At 39.6% G+C, this 25,299-nt stretch overlaps 2 protein-coding genes across 5 annotated transcripts in view; one reads left to right on the forward strand and one right to left on the reverse strand.

Moving 5' to 3' along the window:
• Positions 1 to 4,319, reverse strand: part of MDN1 (midasin AAA ATPase 1) — a 91,902-nt gene extending 87,583 nt beyond the window's left edge. For 2 of the 3 annotated variants that reach the window (XM_086876526.1, XM_086876525.1), the window contains exon 1: positions 4,059 to 4,319. In XM_086876526.1, the coding sequence (XP_086732652.1) occupies positions 4,059 to 4,160 (102 nt within the window). In that variant the 5' untranslated portion in view covers positions 4,161 to 4,319. The remainder of the gene's footprint in view (positions 1 to 4,058) is intronic. The other variant, XM_086876527.1, reaches the window with a different exon arrangement.
• On the forward strand, positions 4,220 to 24,852 carry CASP8AP2 (caspase 8 associated protein 2). Of its 2 annotated transcripts, none has more exons than XM_086876528.1 (10): positions 4,220 to 4,772; positions 5,930 to 6,005; positions 7,146 to 7,226; positions 8,579 to 8,679; positions 9,855 to 9,929; positions 11,049 to 11,164; positions 12,974 to 15,465; positions 16,517 to 19,448; positions 21,012 to 21,111; positions 22,464 to 24,852. In XM_086876528.1, exons 2-10 carry the CDS (start codon positions 5,957 to 5,959, stop codon positions 22,518 to 22,520), a joined length of 6,003 nt encoding a protein of 2,000 aa, XP_086732654.1. In that variant the 5' UTR covers positions 4,220 to 4,772; positions 5,930 to 5,956; the 3' UTR covers positions 22,521 to 24,852. The 2 variants fall into 2 exon arrangements, with proteins under 2 accessions (XP_086732654.1, XP_023778014.2); XM_023922246.2 differs by lacking the exon at positions 4,220 to 4,772 and adding an exon at positions 5,081 to 5,609.
• The last annotated feature ends 447 nt before the right edge of the window (positions 24,853 to 25,299 follow it).

Below are 25,299 nucleotides of genomic sequence, written 5' to 3' on the forward strand. Positions count from 1 at the left end.
GAATGGGAAGTGAAAACAGGTTAAATGGAAAATGACTTTGACTTTTAACTTCAGAACTACTCATTACAGGGGCGAGTCAGAGTGAATTTTACAGGAACAAATAGTTCAAAACCAGAAGGGTGTCCAAAATCCCAAAGCAAGTATTTAATTGACAGAGTTCTCAGTATTAAAAAAATAAATAAAAACAAATTACAATAGAGAATGAGTAAGATGCAGAATGACACACTAAACAGGAATTAAAAAGTAGTCCCAGAATTCTAAATTATACTTTACAACTAAAAGATAAAGCAATTTGTATGGTTTTTTTTTAAGAAAAAGATTGGGAAAATGTTGAAACAACTAATACATCTTTCTTCCTAGAATTTCCATTGATCTTAACAGGTTGGTCTCATGAGAGACACAAAACATTTAAGAATTTAAGTTCTTAAATTTAAGTTGCTTCATGATCACTGTCTCTTAACAAGAAAAAAACCAACATTCAATCCATCATGATCACAGCCTTATTTTCACAGTTCTGAACCAGAAATAAGCTCCACTGGAAAGATAAAAAGTACCCCCAGTTTTCAAATCTATTACAGATTTGGCTACCCAAATAAGGCACAATAGGGTGCTTAATTTATTAACCAGAGCTTTGAATATCAAATGAAGCCAGTTAACAATAAAATAACAAATAACATGACTGACTCATTAAAATTCTGTATTTACATGTCTACTGTTCAACAAATTCACACCATTAGCAATTTCATGAGAGGAAGCAGTTTTTTAATCATTGAGTGCAGTACCCTTAGGACATAGAAAGCTCTTCAAAATACACACTGGCAACATTCACATTCAACAAAGAGATCATCTGATTTCAGAGCCAAAACTAAAAATTTTATAGAAAAGCAGAATACTGTCAGAGGGTTTTTTTTTTAGCTAAACATGGCTTTATGAAATGACAGATTTCTTAACCAATAGCAATAGACAGCTGATCTGAAAGTGTTCAGGTCTGTGATTGGCAGTAAATCTGTACATGTGGCTCCAAACAGCTGCTTTAGGAAAGCATCACAAAAGACTGTGCCTCCAAACACAGAACACATACACACACTGTCTATTATTAATGAGCCATGTCAAGCAGACACACAGCTAGGATTGAGACCTGGCGTCAGACACGAACCCAGTTGCTGCTCCAGCAGCAGGACACACATCTCCTTCCCAACTTGCAGAGTATGTGTGCTCAGTGCACACAAGGTACAGAAATCTTTAACAATACCTAGCTTAATTCCTAGTTATTAATTCCAAACCCTAAATTCATAAAAGAAAGGATCACAGCAACGAGCAATCTGGTACCATGTGAAATGCACGATTCTGCTCATGACGCACAGGTTACACCAGACACAGATTTAACACTGGGATACTCCTAAAGAGTTGAAGGGTGTGAGGGCCACACATGGGAAATCTTTCTTCCCCTCCAACACAAGAACTCACATTCTCTTTGTATCTTTAACATACGGTGTGCCAAAAATCACAGCTCTTCAAAAACTAACCCAAGGAGATAACAATACAGTCCAAGACGGAAGCCAAAGTGCAACACACCTTCCCTTACAGGATGTAAAGTCTACCTGATCTTTCAAATAAAATGCTGAAGTCACATTTTGGTATGAAAAAACCTCTGCCTTAGTTGCCAGAGCGTCAGGACATTTTTCTGATAGACAATAGGTAACTGTGTGAATTTGAGACCACTAGGTTACCTCCTTTTTCCTATATTTAATAACATAAAGGAATAAAGGCATTTCTCAATATCAAATGTTAAGACTGAAGGACTCAAAATAAGAGCTTGGAATTATTATTAAAACAGCTTTCACTGCTACACAGAAAAATCAAATGCAAAATGAAGGATGCCAAGATAAACCATCAAACAAATTAAAGAAAATCAAGAATGGTGTGCTCAAGATCTACTGTCCACTTAGGACAGTTGCATAGACGAAAGAGAAGAAATATCCAGAGGGGTCATGTTCTTTGATACATATCTTTCCATATAACAGTGGTAGATGCAAAGGACAGAAGCAAGTAGAAGTGTTTTTGCATTAAAGTTCTATTCCTAGGAGTGTTTTAACCTTCACAGTGATTAACTTCTCTACTGAAATTACATGATCACAGACAACCAAAATACATACATTTACACAAAATCCACATTTGGAATTCTATGCAGGAAGACTTTCTGGCAGACCTTTGTTAACTCAGAGCCAAAAGCACATTCCAGCAGTTTGTGGAGACCTATTGCTTCTACAGTTTGCTTAAATTATTCAAAAATGCAAACGTGGGAACAAAGACTGGTTCAGAGAGCTTTTCATCCCATCTTTCTCACTAAGAGCACAGAAATTTGCTGTATCTTTACAGCCTTCATGGTATATAAAAATCCTTTACAGAAAAGGCTGTAGTTCTATTACACACCCAAGCACAGGGAGCAAAACCTTCCTTGACCAAACGAACCGTGCCATACTATGAACCTCAAAAGACTGCTCCTTACTTAGCAGTTCAGGGCAAGTTTCACTTCTTTATGGAATACTACTGAAGAAATATGTAGCCAGAAAGACATAACAAAGCTGTAGAGCAAAGAGAGCTCTAGATTTCCAGAATGCACGCTTCCTAGGTTATATACAAAGCAACTTGTAGGAAATCAGGTGTGACGTTTAGAGATGGAGTTTGTTTACTAGCAAGACAAGCTCAAAATAATCCTAGAGTTGTAGCTTCCGAACCTGGAAATAGTAATTCAGTTTTCAAAAGGATGTGCCGCTGTTAAACAATGTGCTGTTCCCGACTCCCTCCATACAATCATTCTAGGAATTTCCACCTAGCAAGGCTTTCAAACCTGAAGCATATCTCCAAACATTCACCAAAAGGGAGAGGGCTCGGCGTCTTTCCCAATCTCGGTGACTCACTTCTGGTTCGCTGCTCCATCTATCTGCTAGAACCTGTATCCACATCATCCCCGGTTTTATTTCTCAGCAGTTTCTCTCTGTAAAAGCAATTCTTCATCACTGCTTCCCCACAATTAGCTTCCACTCAGGACTGTATTTCACATCAATTTTACTTTGATCCTGTGATTTGCAGCGACAGAAGAAAGAGCCATCTGTCTACCAACAAAGAACCTAGAGTACCAATATGAAAGCCTTCCCCAACCATAACTGAGACAGCAACTCAGACTGAAAGCCAATATTCTGAAAAAATATGATACTTTTCATCTTCAAACACCTGGGACATTTCCTAGACACTCAAAGAGAAATGGAGACATTGAGCTCCAAAACGTGTACACATCTCAGGGGCTTCAAAAGCTCTATCATGAAAAGCATCAATAAAACACTATCTGATGTGCTGATATCCTGTTACTGCATCTCCTCGAGCATTTCAGAGAAAGAAAGGAGATCGGCCTTAACTCTCCTAAAAAGCAGGTGTGCTTTTCAGAGCTAAGGCAGCCTAAGCATGAAAGTGACTATAGGATCATGTTCCCAGCATCACCACAACCTATGAAACTGTGATTAAAAAAAAAACCCTCAAAGCAAAGCCTAGAAAATCCATGCCTCTTTTTATCCCACGTGCTGTTTTAAGGTAATTAAAGAAGACACGCTAAATAGCATCAGGGTAGAGACTAGTCACTGTCTCAGAGCTTGACAACAAAATGCCACCTCTTGCTGTCTCGCTTCCCGAGTCACCTTAGGGGACATGGAAGGGATCGGAGATTTTAACTGCGGGGCGAGGCGCAATAGGGAGGGTACCAGGATACAGAAGAGTACCTTCCTGCTGGGCTGCACCCGCACATCCCCGAAAGGGGAGAGGAAGGCAAGAAACAGCACCAGGGAGAGCGGGGGAGAAAGAGGGATTGGCTCCCGCCGGCCGCCCGAGGGCCAGGGACGGCCGGGGGGGGTCGGGCACACACAAAGCTGCCGGGAGGAGATGGCGGCACGGGGAGGCAGAAGGACGCGCTCCCTTCGCTCCACAGCGGCCCCTACGAGACCCTCCCCGACGGAGGGAGAACGGACGCCCGGGGACTGCCACCGAGCGCCTCACCGCCCGCTCACCTGCTTCGCCAGGAACCTGCTCAGCTCCACACCGCTCTTCTCGTTCCTGCGCGCCACCAGCTGCAGCGGCTCGGCCAGGCGGAACCGCAGCTCCGCCGCCATCCTGCCGCTGCTCGTCCCGCGGCGGGGGAGAGCGGCGGGAGGGGCGCGGGGCGCGCAGCACGTGCGGCGAGCGGCGGACGCGGCACCACCAACTTCCGCTCTGCCGCCGTCACGGGAAGCGCGGCCGCCGCTCCGCCCCGCCCCGCCCCCCGCTCCACCGGACTACAGCTCCCGGCGTGCACCGCGCCGCCCCTTCTCCCGCCGCGGGCGCCGTCCGGGAGCGCAGCGAGCGTCTCCCGCTGGTCCAGGGCGTTGGAACCCCGAGCGTGTGCGGCTGCATTTGCCGCGTCCTTGGCCTCCCTTGCTCTCTGGTCCCCGGAGAGCCATCTGCCGCTGCTGCCGCAAGACTCGCCTGCCCGCGAGCCCTTTAAATCTGGGTCAGGGAGGTGGCCGAGGGCGGGCGGTGACGGACGCGGCAGCGGGTGGCCCCGGCTCGGGCGGCAGGAGCGTTACGCCCCCGGCGGCAGCCGCTCGCGGAGGCCGAGCGCGGCTGTCGGGCGGTAACGATGACCCTGCAGGGGTTTGGCAGCGGGATCGCCGACAGCAGCAGCCGCCGGGATTAAACCCTGGGCTTCACAGGAGCACCGCCGCAGCAGCGGAGAACGGCACCAGGTGAGCGCGCGTGTCGTGCGGCACAGCCCCGGCCAGTCTTCAGCGGCCATGGCACAGGCCTACGTGACCAGCGATTGCCGTGAACCCCGGGCCGGGGCCGGCGGGAGGCTCTCGCCTCGTCCTGCCGGGAGCACCGCGCGATTTCCCGCGCTCGGGGCCGGGCCGGGATGGGGCCCGCGGTCGGGAAGGGGCGAGGGGGTGGGGCCATCACGGAGGGGGCGGGGCGCTGCCCCCCCGCGCGCCTCACTTTGGCGCCAACTGCTCTGGGTCAGGGGCGGGGCTTGTGACGTCACGGCGGCGGATGCGCCGTGCGGCTACGGCCGTTGGCTGGCGCGGTGCTGGCCCCGCCCCCCGCTCCCGGCCTGCGGCACCGCGGCGGCGGCCGGTGGGCGCTCCCGGCCCTGCGCGGGTCCCGCCGCACCGCTGCCCCGGCACCGCTGCCCCGGCTCCGCTCCCCCCGGGCACAGCCTGCCCGAACCGGGCTCAGCCTGCCCGCTCCGGGCCGCCGGCGCCTGTGGGAATCGCCACCGGGGCGCTCCTGCCCTGACCCCCGAGAGGTGTCGAGCTCTTCCTGCCTTGGCAGGATTTAGGGCGGGCGGGAGCCCCTTCCCGCCTGTGCAGGGAGGGCGAGGCCTGGGGAGTGAGCAGGGGCCGCTGCCTCTGGACGGGGCTGCTCAGCGCTGCTCGGTGCCTGTGCCCTGCCAGCCCCCCAGCCTGAGCCGCTCCCGACCCCCTGCTCCGTGCTGGTTTGACTGGTGCCATCAGACGAGGGGAATGTGCTCTTAGATGATCAATAGTGAAGAAATCAGAATTATCAAATCAGAATATTTTAACTGGGTAAGATGCACGTTCGGATAACCTCTTCATAGAATGCAGTGCTGATTTTCATATAAAAAAATTCTTTGTAGGAACAATAAGTGACAATTAAAGACCTTTAGGATGCTTATTCAAGTAACAGATAATTTCTTATGTTTCTTGAAAGCTCATTTTGTTACTTTGATCCAATAGTTTTCTCATTATAGTGTAGATTTTATTGAAGAATAGGGGCCACAGGTAGCTCAGGTATAATTGATGTATTTCAAGATAGTGATTCTTCATGTTGCTGTTCTGAAATTGTCAACTAATTGGTTCCCTTTGCTCCGATATTTTACTTGTAGATGGGGAAGCCATAGGGAGTTTGTATCATGGCAGCGGATGAGGATGGACTGGGACTGTATGACATCCGCTACAGTGGTAAGAAGTGTTAGATTACTTTCTGGTTCATGGGGAATTCATGTAAGCAAGCTAATGCAAATAAATAGATTCAGAAATAACTTAGAAAACGAATCTGAAGTTGTGATAAATATTGATGGGCTTCAAATGTAGTTCAGTGGCTGTGGCACAATATTATGCAAGCCATATTCCATTAGCAAGTTTGTATTTAAAACTATAGCTGTGTACTTCGGATTTCTGGAACGTTTTGAGGGAATGCCTGGAACTGGTCTCTCCCCTGTCTTCCATGCTGTATAATTTAACTTTAAGCTGTATCTTGATGAAGTTTGTATTTGAACAGTATGGGGCACTGCTCCTTTGGTTGCTGCTTGCGAAAGCCCATGTGCTATCAACTGCCACAGTACCCATAATCAAGGTACTCTTTATATCCAGCTCCACAGTTGGTTGATTTGACACATATTTGGGAGATTCCCAGCCTGAGAAGGACTGTGGATATTGATGTTTTTCCTTTATAGAAATAATACTTGTTGTTGAAATGGAGAGGTTCACATAGAGGAGATGAGAGTGATAAGAGGCATTGGAAAAAGACATGAGGCAAGACTGAGACTGTAAAATATGTTTACAGACCCAGTTAGTGTGTGAGTAGATAGCAATACTAAAGCAAATTATTTGTATTATGAGACAGACTGCTACAATACTTTCCTTTTAGCAAGTAATTTTTCTTGTAACAGAAGTGGTTTTATCATACCAAATCTTAAATTTTTGTTTTCAAGTTGTGTGAGTTTTATATTCAGTGCATTCTAGAAAACAGTTTCAAAGTTAGGTCAAGTTTACTTAATTTATCATTTTAACACCTATTTGCCATATAATTTGCTTTATACACTGTTTTTGGAATATTTACAAACTGATCTTACAAGACTGTCTTTGCCCCCTAGTGACTAAAGATCTTATCTCTACTGTAGCAATAATTTCCTGGATAAATTTCCCCTTTTACTTGTCTGTACTATTACTTCTACTACTTTCTACTGGTATAGGATCGCAGCTACACTTACTTACTTACTTTATGGGAAAAGTAGAGTTTGCTTTTTTCTAAATAATTCCTTTGGCCTTTTTTCATATTTTTGTAATTTTATTTATTTGTTTTATTTGGTTTTTTTTCAGCTGAAGCTTCCCCCTTCAGGGAAGGAGATGAGAGCTCAGTTGATATTTATGATGGCTTGGACAGCAGTTTGTCAGTTTCTGGTAGGTTAATTGTGTCTCACTGCTTGGTTTGGAACTTTATGGAGTCTCTGCTTCTCAGGCTGATTTCAAGTAAAAACAGTATTTAGTTTTAAGTTTACATTCAGCTGGTGTAATGTGTACAAGACATATATATTAGGTTATATAAATGCAGCAGAGAATTCTTAAATCTATTAGCTGAATGGATGAAAGACATTTTTCCTCTGATATTGGCTAGATGCTTGGGTATGTAAAGGGGTATAGAGAAACCTTAGCTATTTTATCTGTGCCTTGATATTTTACCTTGGAAAAAGCACCTTTATTTTGTATTTTTGTAAGCTTCAGGACCAGATCCAACAGTTGCTAATCACTAAATCCACAGTGAGATATCCAAAACATACTTTCAATATGATACTGTAAATTCAAGATATCCTTTCAACCTTTTGTTACTTTCCAAATAATGTGACATGCTAATGTAAATTAATTTCTTCTTTTAACTTCTTTGAAGGTGAGAAGTAAATTGATCCAGGACATGTTCTTTTTTTGTGAGCATTAGAGTACCCTTTAATGAAATGCTGTTTTTGGTATTTAAGCAATTATTTATCTCCTGATATTATTGCTGTAAGACCATTGAGTTTTTATGAAGAACTGTATTATGTCCTACAGACATAAAGCATATATATATCTTTTTTCATTTTGCATTTTGTATTTCTTGAGTTCATATTTTACATATGGAAATGCATTGTTTAGTAAGTGTTGAAGACACAAGGAGGAATAGCAGTGCAATGAAAATATTTTATATAGTCCAGTTTTGAGGGAATTTGATATTTTAAATTTGAAGAGAGGACTGGTGGGATCTTTGCTATGTACAGATAAGATGTTATTTATGTGTGCTCTTGCACTGTTAATAATAATTTTTGCATTATGGTATTGTCCACAGGATTAAGGCACAGCTGTGATGAAGCTGTGACTTCATTAATTTGTCTGCAAATGCATCTGTATTTCAGGGGTGTCATTAGCTAGGTCCTGTCACCAAAGTGTATTTGGTGAACAGAGCATCCAAGCTGATTTGAGGAAAAAGCACTGTCATTAAATAATTTGGATGTTTGGGTGTTGGCTTGTCAGTTGGTTTTGGTTGTTTGGGCTTTTTTTTTCATTTCACTTTCATTTCACTTATAGATGGCTATTTTGAGAAATATCTGTATCTTATTGCAACATGGTATGACATGAGCATGTAATAATTCTTTATTTTGTCTGTTGTTAGCTTGTGAGTACAAGAAGTAAAACCAAAATGCACTGACAGTACAGAAGTGTGCACAATGCAACATGGCTAGAAAAATACCTTTTTCCTTACGTAATTGCTTTTCTTTATATAGACAATTTTGCTCCAAATACTACACCATCTAGAAGCAGCTTAAATTTATTTGATGAGATATTAATTGAAGAAGGGACTGCAAAGAAAGCATCCTATGATGAGGTATGTATTAATGTGGAAAAATAACAACCTTCTGGTGTTTTGGGGGGTGGTGTTCCAAATTTCCTTGTGTAAAAACTAAAGTACAGAAAATGTTGTCAGCATACTCACGTTGTGGGAAAAATAGTCTGTTTTTCCTTAAGTGAAAACAAGAGTGTTCTAATGAACTCTTAGAACAACAAGTTCATCAGAACAAATGAATCTGTCACTGTGACATGATCTGTTCCCATTTCTCATCCTTTGCATGCAATTCATTTATCAGCTGTGCTGTGGGAAAATATTGTGGTTTCTCTGTAGTCAAGGATCTGGTCAAACATCTGATACAAAGCTAGTCTTGACATTTTTCCCAACAAGTTTTACCAGAGTAAAGCAGATAAATCCATGACCTGACTTATGTGTTGTTAAATTCTGCCCTTGAGGCTGAAGGTGGCCGTGCAGTAGGTAACCACTTCTAGTAAATCAAGACAACACTCACTTAAGTAGCATCACTAATCCTCGCCTGTAAGACACATTTAAATGACATGAAAGGGACAGGCATCCACAGATGTTACAGAATTAAGCAGGAGTCCTCCAGGACTCCACTGAATGATGAAAATAAAATATCGCTTTGCAAGTTTGAAACTTGTTGACTGTTGGTTTGAATGGAAGTTGTCCATTCTCCTGTGAAAGCTTTCTCACTATCTACCTCTAAAGAAGAGCTCATGCCAAATTTATTTTACTTAACTTTGTGATCTCAGCAGGATTGTGTCCTTTGCAGTCCATTTTTGCACTCTAAGTTTGTTTGTAGTAACTTTTTGTTGTGTTTTTCCTTACCTGTTTTGTGTTGCATAAAATCGAACAAGAGAGTCCTTATCTCTTTGGCTCTCAGAATTCCTGCTCCTTGGTAGTTGTGCCTTTAATTTCACAATAATATTGCTTCCTGTTATTATTTAGCCTATTACTGTGAGGAAAGCACATACAGATTTTTTTCTTAACTTTGTGTTGTTTTAGAGACCTGTCTATTTACTGGAGCATATTGAAGCCTTTTGTTTCAATATGGCTTTCATATGTTTCTTTGGGAGGAAAGAAACAGAGGTCTGTAATACATATTAATGTGTTAGAACTAATTACAAATTTAGAGAAGTAACTCTTGTATAATTAAGTCCACTTCTGTGCTTGAATTCTTCTCTCTTTGACAGTTACAGGCAGAATATGGAAAATGTCAACATCAAATTAAAGAGTTGATGAAGAAATTTAAAGAAATACAGGCACAGGTATTGTAATTCAAAGGGAAATATTGTCAATATCAAGCAAAGTAAATAGAATATTGCTTTGAGAAAGTGCTTACGCTTTCCAGACTTGGATCAATTGCATGGATGGTTTGTAAAACACCCCTGTAGATGCTAGGAGCTATCTTGTGTCTTCTTAATTAGAAAGCAAACATGTCAAATGAATAGTTAGCAGAAAGGTATCCAATACTTTTTTTTTTGGTTTTTTTTTTAATATGCACTAGGGATGGGGCTGTAAAGGCACCTGAGCTGTCATTAGAACTGGAAGCAGATGTCTGTGTTGCTTTGAGCATAGTGCCATTCTGATACGTCTGAACTGCTCTTAACTTCTGGTGTTATATACCAGTGGTGAGCTGGTGTTCCCTTGCTGTGCCATTCTGTAGAGCTGAATGATTTGGGGCAGTTCTGCAGTGTGCTCTACTGCCTGTTACTTGTAACTCCCAAAGGTTCTGAGTTCTGCAATGGTAAGCAGCTGCTGCTCCATGACACTTCTGTATTGTTTCCTGCAAAACTTCTCTGCCATTCTGAGCAGGCTTTGCTGAGGACAGTTATCAAGAAAAGGGACTTTTTCTAGGGTTGACAGGGTTCTGAATATCATACCTAGAAATATTAGAATTATAAAGCACCCAAAGTTGGTTTCAGTACCTTGAAAGAAATACAATTACCCTCTTTCTCTGAAAGTGCTAGAGAGAGAAATTTCTCATTTGATGCAGTGACCAAAAAAGCAATAAATTGAGTATAACAATGAAGCAAAGAAGTGGAGATTATAATTTTTTAGCTCACTTGTTTTGTGGCGTATTTCAGTTTTACTAAATTGTATGCCTGAAATTTTTGAAATAATTACCAGGACCACAAACAGAAGCATAAATGCAAGTAATGTTAAAAACAAAAAAGCCACAAACTTTTTTGCATCTCAGTAATTCTGATTTCTTGAAACAAGTTTATATATGTTTTACTGTCATTTTGCAAATGATGGGAAGTCTTTCTAGTGGTTGTCTTGCACTATTTATCATTACATGTTTGGTTACCAAAGCTAATTCTTGGGGTTTTTTTTTTCTCTCTCCCTCTCTCTCTTGCTGTCTGTTTTATATATATTTAAAATAGAATATCATTCTCCAGAATGAAAACCAGGCTCTCAAAAAGAATATTTCAGCCCTTATCAAAACAGCAAGAGTGGAAATTAACCGTAAGGATGAAGAAATTAATCATCTGCATCAAAGGTACAAATAGATGATAGAACTGAAAACATGCTTTTGGTCTGATCATGTTTATATACTTGTTAGAAATTTTTGTGTGCATTTTAAGAAAAAATAATGAAAAAATCATTACTTAGTAAATTATTTTGTTGTTTAGAACCAGTACAGTTGGAGGAAATATGTATCTCCTTTGCCTGATGAGGTCTTTGAACTATTTAAGAAGTAGTAGAAGCCAAGAACTGCTTGGTTTCTACTTCAGAAACAAGAGGGAGTCCAAGTGGTAACCATTTGCATTAATTTTTGTTTATAACTCACTGCTCCTTGTGGGTTATCTAGCCATCTTGCATATTTGAAAGCATTATCTTACTAGTTTTGAAGCTGAATTGTGTCTGTTTCATGGCCTCAGACATGAATTCCATGGAACTTTTCAGACAACTGAGGAGAAATAGATTATGTCATGCTTTCTTGGCAAGATATGAAATCCCTGTCTCCAGTGGTGGCAGATAACAACTAGAGAATTCTTGGTTATTTCTGTGTACCACTAATGTTACTGGAAGGAGTTGAAAGCAGTGAAGTATGGATGGGAGAGCAGCTGACAGTAAGATTTCTGGACCATGTAAAACCCAGAGCAGGTTCAGGATTCTGGATGCAAACTTGTCTCTCAGAAGGTTACGTCCTTGTGACCTGGGTCACACATTTTTGTATTTTGTTTTGTTTGTATTTTGTTTTGACAGTTTGATATTTTCTTGCTCCAAAACGTGTTGTAAATAAGGTTCCTTTGATGTTCCTGTGCTAAAGGCCACGTGCATACAATGCGGGTTTCTTTGCTAAATACAGAGAATTATGGGGCACAGTCTGATGGAGGTCAAGAAGTTTTCACAAAACACTTTCCTTTCACACAACAGCTGTCATTTTCACACCTTGGAGTGCAGTATTCTGAATTTTAAATTAAATTCTTTGAAAAATTCTTTGTTTTGAAAAATTTGACCACTTTACAAGCTCCATTGCAGTACCACCTGATGGTAGTGAAATTTTGTGAACAAATTATTTGATCTAGGCATTTTGGAGGCATCCATCATGGAAAATTATAGGGAAATTGGCACATTGGGATCTTAGAAACATGACTTGTCTGCTGCATGGTTTGTAGTAAATCGTCTTTGCTTAAGCAATGTATCTATGTGTAAAGATTATTTCAGAGTTAGTATCTCTCAAAGAATTGTTAGTGTTTATCTCAAAAAAAAACCCCTCAACTATAAAACCACAAAACCAAAGAAGCAGCTTGGATACAATTACATTAATCACAAATTTATACACTTTCTAATTTGATTCTTTAAATTATTTTTAGTATGATGACTTCTCAGCAGTAGCATGTGACCTTGATGAGGGTTGGTTATCATAATGTACTACTTGTTTTATGGAGCTTGCAACAACTCCCAAATGTAGTTAATTTGCTTACTGATGATTTTTAAATTATTTTAAATCATTAACACTGTAAAGAACAACTTTTTTTTTTTTTTTTTCCCCTCCTGAGGGAGAGTTTTTTTTTATTGCTGGACAGTGAAATACTAATTTGAATTACTGAAATTGTTAACTAGGCTCAATACAGTATTTTTTTTTCATAAATCTTTATTTTTCTTTAGATTAATAGCTTTTAGAAAATATGTATATAAATTACATTATTTTGTTCTGTGCTGATGGAAATTATTAAATGTCTTTTTATATCATGCTTTTTCAGCTTGAAATTGAAAGTGTTAACAATTTTTACATGGATTAATTGTAGCTCTTTAGCTTAAATAAATTAAAAAACATAACTTTTTTTCTTTTTGTATACAGGCTATTGGAATTTCCCAACCATCGAGGTATTTTCACCAGAACATACCTTCCAGGATCAACTAAAACAAAAGATTCCAAATTCAGACCTTCTGATTTTAGTGACAATATGAAGATGGAGCATAGAATGAAAAATGACTGTTCAAAAGATGCATACCACAGTTACTCATCTCATAACACGGGCAATGGGAAGTCAGGCTGTGAAAAAAGGAACACTCCGCTTTTGCCGAAGTACCCTCCTGAAGAGCTCTGCAGTGACGATCCTCACGCATGTGCACTGAGCTATGACCATTCCTCCAACAAGGATAACAGAAAGGAAAGAAAAGAAACTAAAAGTAATGAACAGCACAGTAGGGGAAATGTCAACAAATACAAAAGAGAAGTACATCAGAGCACTGGAAATGATGGTGACAGTGAGGAGGGGAATTCGGATCCTCAACAGAAGCTGAAAACCCTTTCAGAGAAGGCTAGTAGAAATGAGTTACAACAAAAAAGTCAGAGCATGAAACTCAAATGCAGTCCAAGTGTAGAAAGAAGAGTAGAAAGGGGTGTTTCTTCCTGGGAGAAACAGACAGCTGGTAAAGACAGATTTCAAACAAGAGGTGAATTGTATGCTGATGATAGATTACAAAATGTATTAAAAAAGGACATTAAAACACATGATAAAGGTGAAAAACATGGTGGCCAAAAAAATAAATCAAACGAGAAGCTGCAAGAACAACCAAGGAGGTCTGGTAGGGGAAGCAGTCCACACTCCAAGAATGAACATTCAAAGAGTCTTCATGAATCACGTAAGTGTCGTGTGGAAGAGTCTAGAAAAGTAAAACACATTGACTGCAAGAGAGACAGGGGAACAGATGATCATAGCTCTCGAGAAGGAAGGACTTCACCTTCTAATTCCAGCAGCAGAGAGCATAAATACGCACGCTTGAAGGAAAGCAGTAGTAGACATGAATGGGAGACAGCACATTCCAAATCAGAAAGACACAGGACTGAAGAAAAAAGGAAAAGGGAAAGAGAGGATCAGGATGAAAATAGATATTTCAGGAATGAAAAAAAAGTTGCAAAAGAATTTTCTCACCAATCTGTAAAAGATGCCAAGAAGGGTACGCATGTTAAAAAAAGTGAGAGAAACAAATCCTCAAAGCTGGAAGAAGCAGACAGAGTAGCAGAAAGCTTAAAAGATGATAAGGTACCCAAAGCTAAAGGTAATCGCACAGGGCCAAAAAGCAAAGACTTAAAACTTAGCTTTATGGAAAAGCTAAACTTAACTCTTTCCCCTAATAAGAAACAATGTCTTGCTGCAGTGGATGGACTTAAAATACCTTCCCTAAAGGCCACTGATGAGGGAGGTACAGAGCTCACACTGCAAGCAGAACTCTTAGATTCTGCCCACCCTGTAGACTGTGGTCCCACAGAGCACAGTCATTCAACACTGCAAGTTCTGGACACTGTAAGTCAAAGTAATGTGAAACCAGCACTGCCTGTTTCTGTCAGTTCTGAAAATGGAGCCTTGAAAGTAGCAGCAGCAGGTCCAGCACAGTCTGAAGCATCGCCAGCAGTCACAGCAGATGAACTGAGCTCAGAAACCTCACCAGAAGCAGAAGGGGGTCAGCCCCAAGCCTTGCCAGAAGCAGCAAAGGTGCTGGTTCCTGATGAGATGGAAGCTGAAACGCTATCAGAAGCAGCAGAGGTTTGTGATCCAGTTGAATTGGAAGCCTCAAAAACAGCAGCAATGACAAGTCTGAACCACCCTGAATCTTTGCCCCTGGAGGTGACAGGGAGTGTGGCAGAGTGTGAAGAGCTGCCTGTGACAGAGGGTGAGATGCAAGATGATTATGTACCAGTAGCAGAAGTGGCACAATCTGAACCTGCAAGTGCAAGTATGGGAGACCTTCTAGAGTCAGCAGCAGAGAAGAAAAAGGAAGATAAAATGTGGCTGGCTGCTGACATAGAAAGCTCTGCAGGCCAATGTGGCTCTCAAAATGTTGCCTTAGATGACTCAGAAGCCAGAAGTTCTGGTGACCTGGAGTCCTCTGATACTGCAGATGATATCAGTGAAACAAAACCAGACTCTCTAATGGAAGTAGGTAGGGATGATGATCACCAGGCTGCAGAAAATGTTGACTATCCCACTGAGGAAAAGAGTGTCTGTGAAGTTAATAGGAGTACATCTCATTCACTGGACAGCACTCTGATAACTGATAAGGGTGAACCACTAGTGGACCGGAATACTTGTGATCTGGGGCCAGACCTAACTGATGACAGTACTGCAATAGCATCTTCTCTCAGTGGCAAGATGTGTCCTGTAACTAAAGAGAGACAAGCTAGCCTAGTTTCTGTTGATGATGACAGCTCAATACTGAGCATTGATCTCAATCACTTGAGGTATATTCCAAAGGCAATCAGCCCACTGAACAGCCCAGTGCGTCCTTTGGCTAAAGCACTGAAGATGGAAAGTCCCTGTAAAGGCCTTGTGAAGACTTACAACAAAGGTATTTGTATAAGTATATTCTAATTTATTTTCTACATAAAACTTAGAAGATCCACTCATGGAATCAGAAATTACTTCTTTTAACTGCTTTCTGAAAAGTACAAATTGTGTCTTACTAAGCTGTGTATGTCTCAGTGGTCCTTTTTGTTAGTAGGGGAAGCATTTAATATTAACGCACATATATATATATATATATATTAATATATAGCAGCCAAGATTGTAGCCATTTGAGTATTAGTGCTCTAACGATTGGAGTTGGTCACTACTGACAGAAGACAGGTTGAAATAATGTTTTGTATTAACTTATTAAAAAAATACACATTTCTTAATTGTGGCTAGTTTTTTGTATATCTCTAGGTTTTTCTCTTAAATTGTGGAAACAAAAGTTACATAGAATCATATTCTTTCAAGTATTTGTGAATTTCAGTCTTCCTTGTAAGAAGGAAGACTGCAATTTTCTTGCTGCAGTTAAAACAAACAAAAATTCCTGGAAGTTTAGATTTCATACAAGAAAAGTGGCGTTGAAATCCGTTTTTTTATGTTTCAGAGTGTAACTCTGTACGAGATTATTAAAACATTAATGGGTCATTTGTTCTCAATTTGTTTTAGTTTTGAATTTGTTAGAAGAAAAGCCACCTATTGTATGTAAATGTTAGTTCATAATGATGTGATAGTTATAATTTAGCTGGTACAGTAATCAGAAAACTTGTTAAAGTGGATGAAAAAAAAATTCAAAACTGATGAAAACTGCTATATTTTTCCAATTTATGTATTTGTGAGATAGTTCACCTATGTTTGGTGAAATATTGAGGCCTCTTAAAGCTCAAAATCTGCTCAAAGTAAAACTCAATTTGCCCTTTAGAGCTCAAAAAAATATATTAAACTACCAGCTGCTGAAGCAAACCACACAGACCTGTTATAGCTCAGGCTTCCTGAGTTCAAACAGTTCTGAATAATCAGTTTACAGAAGAGAATCTTGCAGGTTTTTTTTGAAAATATTTGTTTAAAATTGCATTCTTTATGGTGATGAAGAAACTGTTCTCTTTTTATAGATTCAATTCCTGAAGGTACTGTTGTCATCTGTCCCTCAAAAAACCTGTCAAAGGAAGTAAACAAAGAAAATCAAAAGCCAGTTAGCATGTCTGATGAACACTTAGAGATGGAGTCTCAGCTAAGTATCTCTTCAGATGAAATAGAAGAAGGTGAAATTGTCAGTAGCGATGAAGATAAAGAAAAATCTAAACCAGAGAGAGGCTCTGAAAATACAAAGAAGTCAAGACCAAAAGCTTCTGAGACACGAAATTTGACCAGCACCCCGCAGAATCAAAATAGCAAAACTGTGCATTGCAATGAAGAGAATGGAAAATTTGTTTCTGTGCAAGTAAGTGCACAAAAGAACAGAGAGAGGCATAAAAATCAGACCTTCAGATCTTCAAAGAATATGAAGAAAAACAAAACAGTGAGCATTGCTTGTCTTGAAAAAATAGTTCATATTATTGTTGAACCTTCAAATATACAAGAAATCATGCAGATGCTCAGAGCTATACGAAAACAGATGAGGAAAAGTTATATGAAGTTCAAAGTACACTTCCCAGTTCAGCATTTTCACAGGATTATAGAATCTGGGATTATAAATTTTACAGCATTAATAAGATACTTGAACTTTTCCAAGATGTGTGCATTAGGTGATACATTGAAATTGAATATCTGTGATATTATAGAGTCGAAACTTAAACAAGTCAAAAAGAATGCAATAGTGGACCGTCTTTTTGACCAGCAAGTATCAGATATGAAAAAACAGTTGTGGAAATTTGTAGATGAACAGCTTGATTACTTATTTGAAAAGATAAGGAGAATTATAATAAAGCTATGTGATGTTGGAAATGAGGGTGAGGAAGGGAAGTTTGAAAGGACTGGAAAGCAAAACCACAAGATCACTCATAAAAATGATGTGCAGAGATCTAGAGAAAAGTCCCCAAAAGATGTCTCTCCAAAGCCTGAGGAATATATTTCAAAGCAAACTGTGGATTATCAACAATCTAAGTGTCACCATGAGAAAAACAAGACAGGTGCACCAAAAACTGCCATTACAAAATGTCTTAATTCCATTGATAACACAAGAAATTCCCAAACAAAAGTTCACCTCTCTAAAGAGAATAATTTTCAAAACACTCTTAGTCCACTGAAGGGTGTTAAATATGAAAAGGAAGGACTCCAGCTGTCCAGAGATGCTAACAAGTCTGATCTTAGTTATGAGCTTCTCACAGAACAACAAGCATCCAGTCTTACATTTAATCTGGTAAGTGATGCTCAAATGGGTGAAATTTTCAAAAGCTTATTGCAAGGTTCTGATCTCTTGGAAAAAAATGGTGGCAGTATCAACAGAAATGAATGTGAATTCAGGACTCCAGAAAAACAGTTTTTAGACAGTCATAAATGCAGGGATAATTCTGCTGAACTGGAGCAAGACATCTCTTCAAAGGAGACTTGTGTGGATTGTAAACTGGAAGAGGATATTAGTTGGACTATTGTTTCACCTGTAAGGACTCCCTCATTAGCATCTAGGCCTCAGATGCCTGTTGATCCAGATGTGCTGGATGAGAGCTGTATGTTTGAGGTTTCCACAAACTCAACTTCATGCAAAGAAGATGAATGCAATTTACAGAAGAATAAATTGTGTGTTTCTTCTATCCTCCTTGAAGATTTGGCTGTTTCCTTAACAATTCCATCACCTTTGAAATCAGATGCTCACCTCAGCTTCCTAAAACCTGAGAATAATTGTAGCTCAGCTCCAGAGGGTGTTGTTAGTGCACATTACAGCGAAGACGCACTTCTTGGAGAGGAGGATGCCACGGAACAAGACATTCATTTGGCTTTAGAATCTGATAACTCAAGTGGTAAATCAAGTTGCTCATCATCATGGACAAGTCGGCCTGTTGCTCCCGGTTTTCAGCGTCGCCCCAGCCTGCCAATGCAAGCAGTAATCATGGAGAAATCCAATGATCATTTCATTGTGAAGATTCGGCGGGCAGTGCCATCTGCCTCACCAGCATCTGATCAGATGGCTCCGGTGAAAGAGGCACAGGCATCCTCAGCCAGGACTGGAAAAGGAGAAAGGAGAGCTGGGGGAAAAGAAAGGGACAACCAGAGTGCCGCTGTGAAAGAAATGGTTGAACCAGATCTGGTTAAGGTGGATCACTTGCCTCATGTCAGCACTGAACAAGAACAAAATCTTACCTTAGCTCTGCCTCTGAAGGAGTCACACAGTAGTACTGGAAAGGAAGAAACTACTGGCTTGCCTGTAACCTGTAGGAAATCTTCAGACAAAGAGAGCCATGATGCTGAAAGCCCAGAGAAAGGCTCTGAGCAGTCTGAGGCACAGAAATTGAAAGTATGTGAAAACATAAATGAAATGCATGTTAGATCTCAAGCTTCTTTACCTACTGGTTGCAGTATGAAGTCATGCATAACAGATGGTATTGTTAGTGGAACTTCATGTCATGGAATGGAATCCAGAGCAGATAATGGGACTCTGGAAACTTCAACAGGAAACTCAGAAGTCAGTGATAAAAAGGAAGAACTGGAAGAGTGCTGTGATGCATCTACAGAACTAACAGAAGAGCTTTCTAATGAGACTCTAGCAGATGAATGTGATCTTGAAACAAAACCCAGTTCAAAGACTAATGGAGGGTGTCAGATAAGTATAGATGATAAAACTAATAAGAAGAGGAAAAAAGAGGCTGTCAAAGAGAATTCCAATTCAAAAAGGCAACGAAAAGGAACTGAATCAGCAGGTGAGCGGAGTGATGAAAGTAATATCAGATCTGAAGAAAGAAATTTATCACCCAAGCAATGTTCCAGTAAGAAGAATGAGCTACAGCAGAATAAAGACACCTCTCCCTTGGCTTCATCTCCATCATCACCTAGCCTCTATGCCAAAAACATAATTAAAAAGAAGGGAGAAGTAGTAGTTTCCTGGACAAGGTAATTTCTGATTTGATCTGCTTGATTGCTTTAGAGGTTTTTTTAAAACTATGTGAAACACTGAAAAGAGGGAAGGAAAAGGGTGTTTAACTAATGACTGAAGTTATTTGGTAGCTCTACACCATCCTCTAAAAAGGGGAAAGGGAACCTCCTTTTATCAATGCAGGATTGCTCTGGGAGATTGATGTCCATCGCTTATTCACATCTCCCAGAGCAAGAGCCCTCGTGGCTTTTGTTTTGAAAGCATATGTGCCGAGGTAGCAAGACCTACTGTAATGCACTGCATGTTCTTATTTCCTCTGCCTGGTTTATTTTTTCTGTCCAAAAATTCCAGCCTGGCTTTCTAGGAGATAGAGATCCTTGATATCCCTGTGAGGTATTGGTGTCTGCTGAAGAGCAGCTAAAGATTTCTTCTTCTGAGGGAAGGCATGAGAGCGAGCAGTTTTCTGGTTTTGGGTCTGAGCTGCACAGTCTGTGGAAATGTACCAGTCAACCATTCAACTCAATATATTCCAATTTGTAGGATGTGGGTGACAAATGAGATGGCTCAATACATGCAAAATTTATTTTGGTGTATTCTTTTAAGAAATTATAAATGACAGATTTTGCTGTTCTTGTATCTTGTTCTTGCTAGAACTTGATACAATCAACACTTTATAACAGGGCTTCAAAAGTTTTCAGGATAGGCTTTTCTAAACTATAGTTTAGATATAAAGTTTCTAAGTAGAATTTTAAAAGAAAATCAGTTCCTTCACAGAAAAAAGCAAAAGCTGGTATGATTTTTTAATCTGCAAACCAACAAGGTAGAAGGAGACTTAAAGTTTTCTGTATGAATATGACCAGGTTTTCATTTTCACAGTTTTTTTTTTATCTTTGAACTTCTGTTTATTTCTTTTTTAAAAAAAACATTTCTTTAAATATCTAGTCATTACATTTTTCTTTTATATTGAAGAAAATAATTTATTGAAGTATGGCAGGTTCCATCCAAATAAAATTACTATCTATATACATTTTGCCTAAATTTATTGATGAGACAAACAGGAAACACTTCAGAATTTACTTCTGGTTTTTTATTCTCTTGTGAATAGATGTAGATGTGCTTTGAGTATGTTTGATGCATTAAGCCACTCAGAGAAGTCAAACACCTCTCTGGTTTATCTTTGTACATCAGTGGGCCTTAGGTGAAAGCTGCTGTTCAGCCATGCAAACTGAGGCTGGAACTGCTGACTCTTGTTGAATTTGAGTTCCTTTCAATTCAGATTTAAATACCTGGTTTAGAAGCTTACAACTCTTAGACTTTGGTTTATGGCTAGCTCTAGACTTACAACCCTGCTCTTCCTAGTAGGGGGGAGCATAATCTCCACTACCACTTGTTTGTACTGTCTCTATTACTCTGTGCTGGTAGAAGAAAGGATCCCCCACAAATTTGTTGCTACTGTTTGAAATCATGTTCTGTAGTTCAGAAATACTCTGAATTTTATATATGCCTGTGTGTATTGTTTTGTTTGTGTACATGTACACAACTATATGTATTCATATTTTTAAAATGCATTTTTGCTGTAGAAATGATGACCGAGAAATTTTACTGGAATGTCAGAGAAAAGGACCATCAAGCAAAACCTTTGTTTCCTTGGCCACTAGGCTGAACAAAAGCCCAAATCAGGTAGGTGATGATCATTCTTGTATATACTGCCAGCAATGTTCCTTCATTTGTAATTGCAGTTGAACAAAAATCTTTGGAGATCTTCTGCAAATCTGTAGTTTTCTTCTCCTCATGTATTTTTGGGGGGATTCCTGAAAACAAGAATCTTAGATTCTGCCAGTTGTAACTTCTTAAAAATACACTTTATAGGGGTATTATGGGGATTCCTCAGTACCTGTTTGATTGGTACATTGGAACTGCTCCACTCATGATCCAGGTACAACAGGATTGTTCTGTTGTCGGATCGGCACTTAGATAAAGAAAGGCAATTTTGAGAGGCCTGAAGCCTTTGCACACCTTTAATAAATTAGAAAAAAGATTCCATTTAGAGCTGAGAAACAGTATCATGATTGTGCAGAAAGGACATTTTTAATGAAGGTGTTTGTTTTTTTCCTTTTACTTTTTAAAGTAAAAGTTTCAAAAGACACAGATACCAAATGAATGTAGATTATTCCCAGAGGTTTACATATAACTGTATACTTGAGTTGAATTGCTCTATTAGTCTGTATCCTGCAGATCTGGAAAGGGAGAAATGCGTTTGACTCCATTAGGAAATCCTGCAGTATTGAGATTTGGCTTTTCAGATGTTTTATTGTATGGCTGTAGAGTTTTTGTGGGGTTTAGAAGCTGTTGTGGTGGTTGGTTGGATAAAACAGTGTTAATCTGTGCATTTATGCCTCTCTTCCCAGTTAGTTTGGATCATCGGTATGCTGAATATTGCATATATGCAATATGTATACAGCAATAAAAAGAACTTGCTTAGTGCTGAAGGAGGTTACTATGTCAGCTGTAGCTATGCTCAGCAAAAAGATTTTTTACTTTAATCTACAGACCACTTATGTAAAATCACTGGCAGGTGGATTATTCCATGATGAGTAAAAAATGCCTGAAGCAACAATTGTCCAACAGGGTAGAAAATAACTGATAAATAGTGCTTTTTGTAGAGCACAAAATAAGTTTTTGTCTTTATATTTGCATCTTACTTACGGTTATGTGTGGCAAATTCAAGGCTAATTGTCTTTGAAGCCTTCATTTTTTCCTCCTTCTTGTAGGGAAACCTGTGTTAAAACTGTGTTGGCTCTAGCTGTCTTTGATTAACCTGGAAGCTATTTCAAATGTGAAAGGTATAGGAAGACTTCCTAGAGCCAGTTAATCTGTTAATGATTCTCCTAAATTCCCCTAAAATTTCTTGGAAGCAAATAGTGGTGGTCTTAAAAAAACTTGATGTCAGATCAATCTGTCTTGGTAGGTATGGAAGTCAGGGGCCTTAATGATATGTCTTTTTTTTCTCTTTTATTTTTTTCCTCCATTAGGTTTCAGAAAGATTCAAGCAGTTAATGAAGCTGTTCAAGAAATCCAAGTGCAAGTAGATGGAAACCAAGTTGCTTCATGGTTACAGAGTTTAGCTGTTACCTGCAGGGTTGGACTGGAGCTACTGCATTCATATTGGGATTACGGGGACATATCCAAGTCAGAGCACTGAGTTTGGTAAAATCCAGTGCACTGTTACTCACCTGTCTGAGTTTCCTCTGAACTTCTTTAACAGAGTGACACAGAGGGAACTTCACAAACCAACTGGCTAGGAAGGAAAGGGTTTTGCACTGCACATGGAGCAGTATCATTTCAAGGGTGTCATCTCCTATTAAAGGTGCTGTTCTGTGAGTGGAGACAGGGGCAAGAGTGGCAGTGGTGGCTCTTGCTTCACCTGCTGGGAGTTCTGTGTGTGCTGATGTCAAATTGTGATCTTAAAAAGTGCTTTGGAATCCAGTTGGTAGATAATCCTGGAAAATGGCAGGTAGGTCATCTTGGTGACTGTGGAACGTATTTTAAGAAGTGAGGCCTTTTTCTTTTAAAATGAGGCAGGGCAATGATAGCAATGATTCCAAAAGTTGCTTATCTAGTAGTTGAATTCTGTTGCTCAGGAGTAGGTGGATTTTGCAGCTTGTTCTTAACAAACATTTGTGACAATTGTTTGCTTACTAGAGATGTAAATCTAACAGAATCTTTTCAGAACAGTCAGTGTGCAGGGTAGCGTAAACGTTATTTTACATAAATGCTACTCTGCAAAGACCATTATGTTTTTCTGTTTCAAATTGCATCTGGAAAAGGTACTTCATTTAGGTCTCCAAAATAATAAACATTCTGTTTTGTTATTAAAAAAAAATTAAAGATTGAGAAGTGATTTTCTTTTAAAAATTAATTTAGAAGCAGACCTTTACAGTTTCATAAAATGACTTCGTAGTAACTAACCAAAAGCAAAACTTCTCTGTAAAAACAGGCAGTTTTCAGAAGCTTGTCAACTTGACATGTTTTGACAGCAATTGCATCTATCTTTACAAATTGTTTAGTGCATTAGAAATTCATTATGTTCTATTTTAAAAAATCTGTTATAACTGTTTCCAGTTTTACTAGAACATACGTAAAGTGTGTGTGTATATGTGTGTGTATATATATTTACACACACATCTCATACATACTGCTGTTTTATCCCAAATTTCTAAAAAGGTTTTGTTTTTCTTCTCTCTGAGAAACATCCCTGGAAGTTGCAAGGGGTTTTATTTAATGATTTCATTGATTTTTGAGGTTTTGTTCTCTATGGAGGATCAGAATTCCTGTAGTCTTTATTCATTCAGAGCACCTGCTGAGTTCAGTTAGACTTCATTTAATAGCCCTCACCTAAGTGCATTGCCTTTCAGCTTGGATTGAGTTGGCACTTTTTCAGAGTCCAGTGACCATTTCTTCAAAGTCAGCATGTTTTTTGTTCCATCTCCAACTAATGGAACAGACTTCTCTTTCTAATAAACCATCAGATAATTTGTCAATGATGTTGTCACTGACCCCTTTGGAGTATTGTACATGTGACCTGTGGAATAGATTGTCATGCTGCCAAAACAGTGCATTTTCCTTGTTTCAGGCAGTGCTCTGGAAACTGTAACAAGGAATGACTTGAGTGGGTGATGATGTCAGTTCTGGCAGTCTTCCATCTTTCATGCTTGCTTCTGAAATGTTTGCTTTTAATGATCAAATCTCACCTTCCATGCTATGCTGGCAGTGCCTGGTAATTTCAGTGGGGGATTGGTGCACCAACCCATGCTTGCTCTTAACAAACATTTGTGACAATTGTTAATTTGTTGGATATTTAAATCTAACTGAAACTGTTTTTATAATAGTCAGTTTGCAGAGAAGTGTTCATGTGTGTGGAAAAATCAGACTCTCCTCAGAATATTTTTTTAACCATATCCTTATAGATCAACATGTGCACAGTACTGAGGGCACTGAGGGAAGTGCCTCCACTTAAGTGCTTCCTCTCTGCGTCAAAAAAGGCAGGCAATATTTTATTACAAAGTTGTTTATTCCTTATCTGTGTTTACTTTACTTTCATATCTGTATAGGTGATGGGGGCAGGGTTTGACTGTTTTGAATCTGACTTGGATTCTTTTTTTGTAAAGTGTGAAATTTGGTTAATGTTCTCTCTATTGTATCTATGTGTACAGGTTCCTATGTGGTCATGTAAAATATCTGATGTTTGTACATATATAAATATATGTATAAAAATAGAAGAAGCTTTGTTTAGCCAAAGATGATTTTTTTTACTATATAAAACTACAGGTTTATTTTGTATAAACTAAATAGTTTGCTTACTGTAAGAGCAATACAAGAAATAAAACTGTAAAATTAACACACGTGTTCTTGTTGAACAAAGGTTGGCTTGGAGTGGTTTTGTACCATTGTTTGTAATTTATTTCTCCAACGGGAATTTTAATACGTATATGCCAAATGTACTGTATGTAATTCTACAGTCTTCTGTGTGAAACCTCAGGTAAATCAAATAATTTTCTAGAACTATTGGTTAATGGCTTGACAACTACACATGCTGTGAAGCAGCATTAAAATTCTCTTAGTTTGTATAAGTGAGTAGCTATGTTGATGTTCTGGCCAATAAACATGGAAGTTGTCAGCTGCTGCTCTGCTGTAATTACTGCCCTGAGTACATACTGCTTATTTCTTAGTGACTGACTGGAAATTGTAGTTTCACAAGCTACATAAAACCCTTAAGCCACTTACGAAAAAGAACCTACAACTTTAATCTTTGTTTTGGAAACATAGGGTTAGTGTTGAGTGGAATATTACAAAGGAGAAAGACTTTCT

The sequence above is a fragment of the Cyanistes caeruleus genome, chromosome 2, assembly GCF_971803275.1.
Source record: "Cyanistes caeruleus chromosome 2, bCyaCae1.hap1.1, whole genome shotgun sequence".
NCBI lineage: Eukaryota > Metazoa > Chordata > Aves > Passeriformes > Paridae > Cyanistes > Cyanistes caeruleus.

Bases quoted from the DNA above. Each gene is read 5' to 3' on its own strand.
- CASP8AP2 (XM_086876528.1), top strand. From the start codon at position 5,957: ATGGCAGCGGATGAGGATGGACTGGGACTGTATGACATCCGCTACAGT. The intron at 6,006-7,145 runs GTAAGAAGTGTT...GTTTTTTTTCAG, and splicing joins GTATGACATCCGCTACAGTG to CTGAAGCTTCCCCCTTCAGG. The intron at 7,227-8,578 runs GTAGGTTAATTG...TTCTTTATATAG, and splicing joins CAGCAGTTTGTCAGTTTCTG to ACAATTTTGCTCCAAATACT.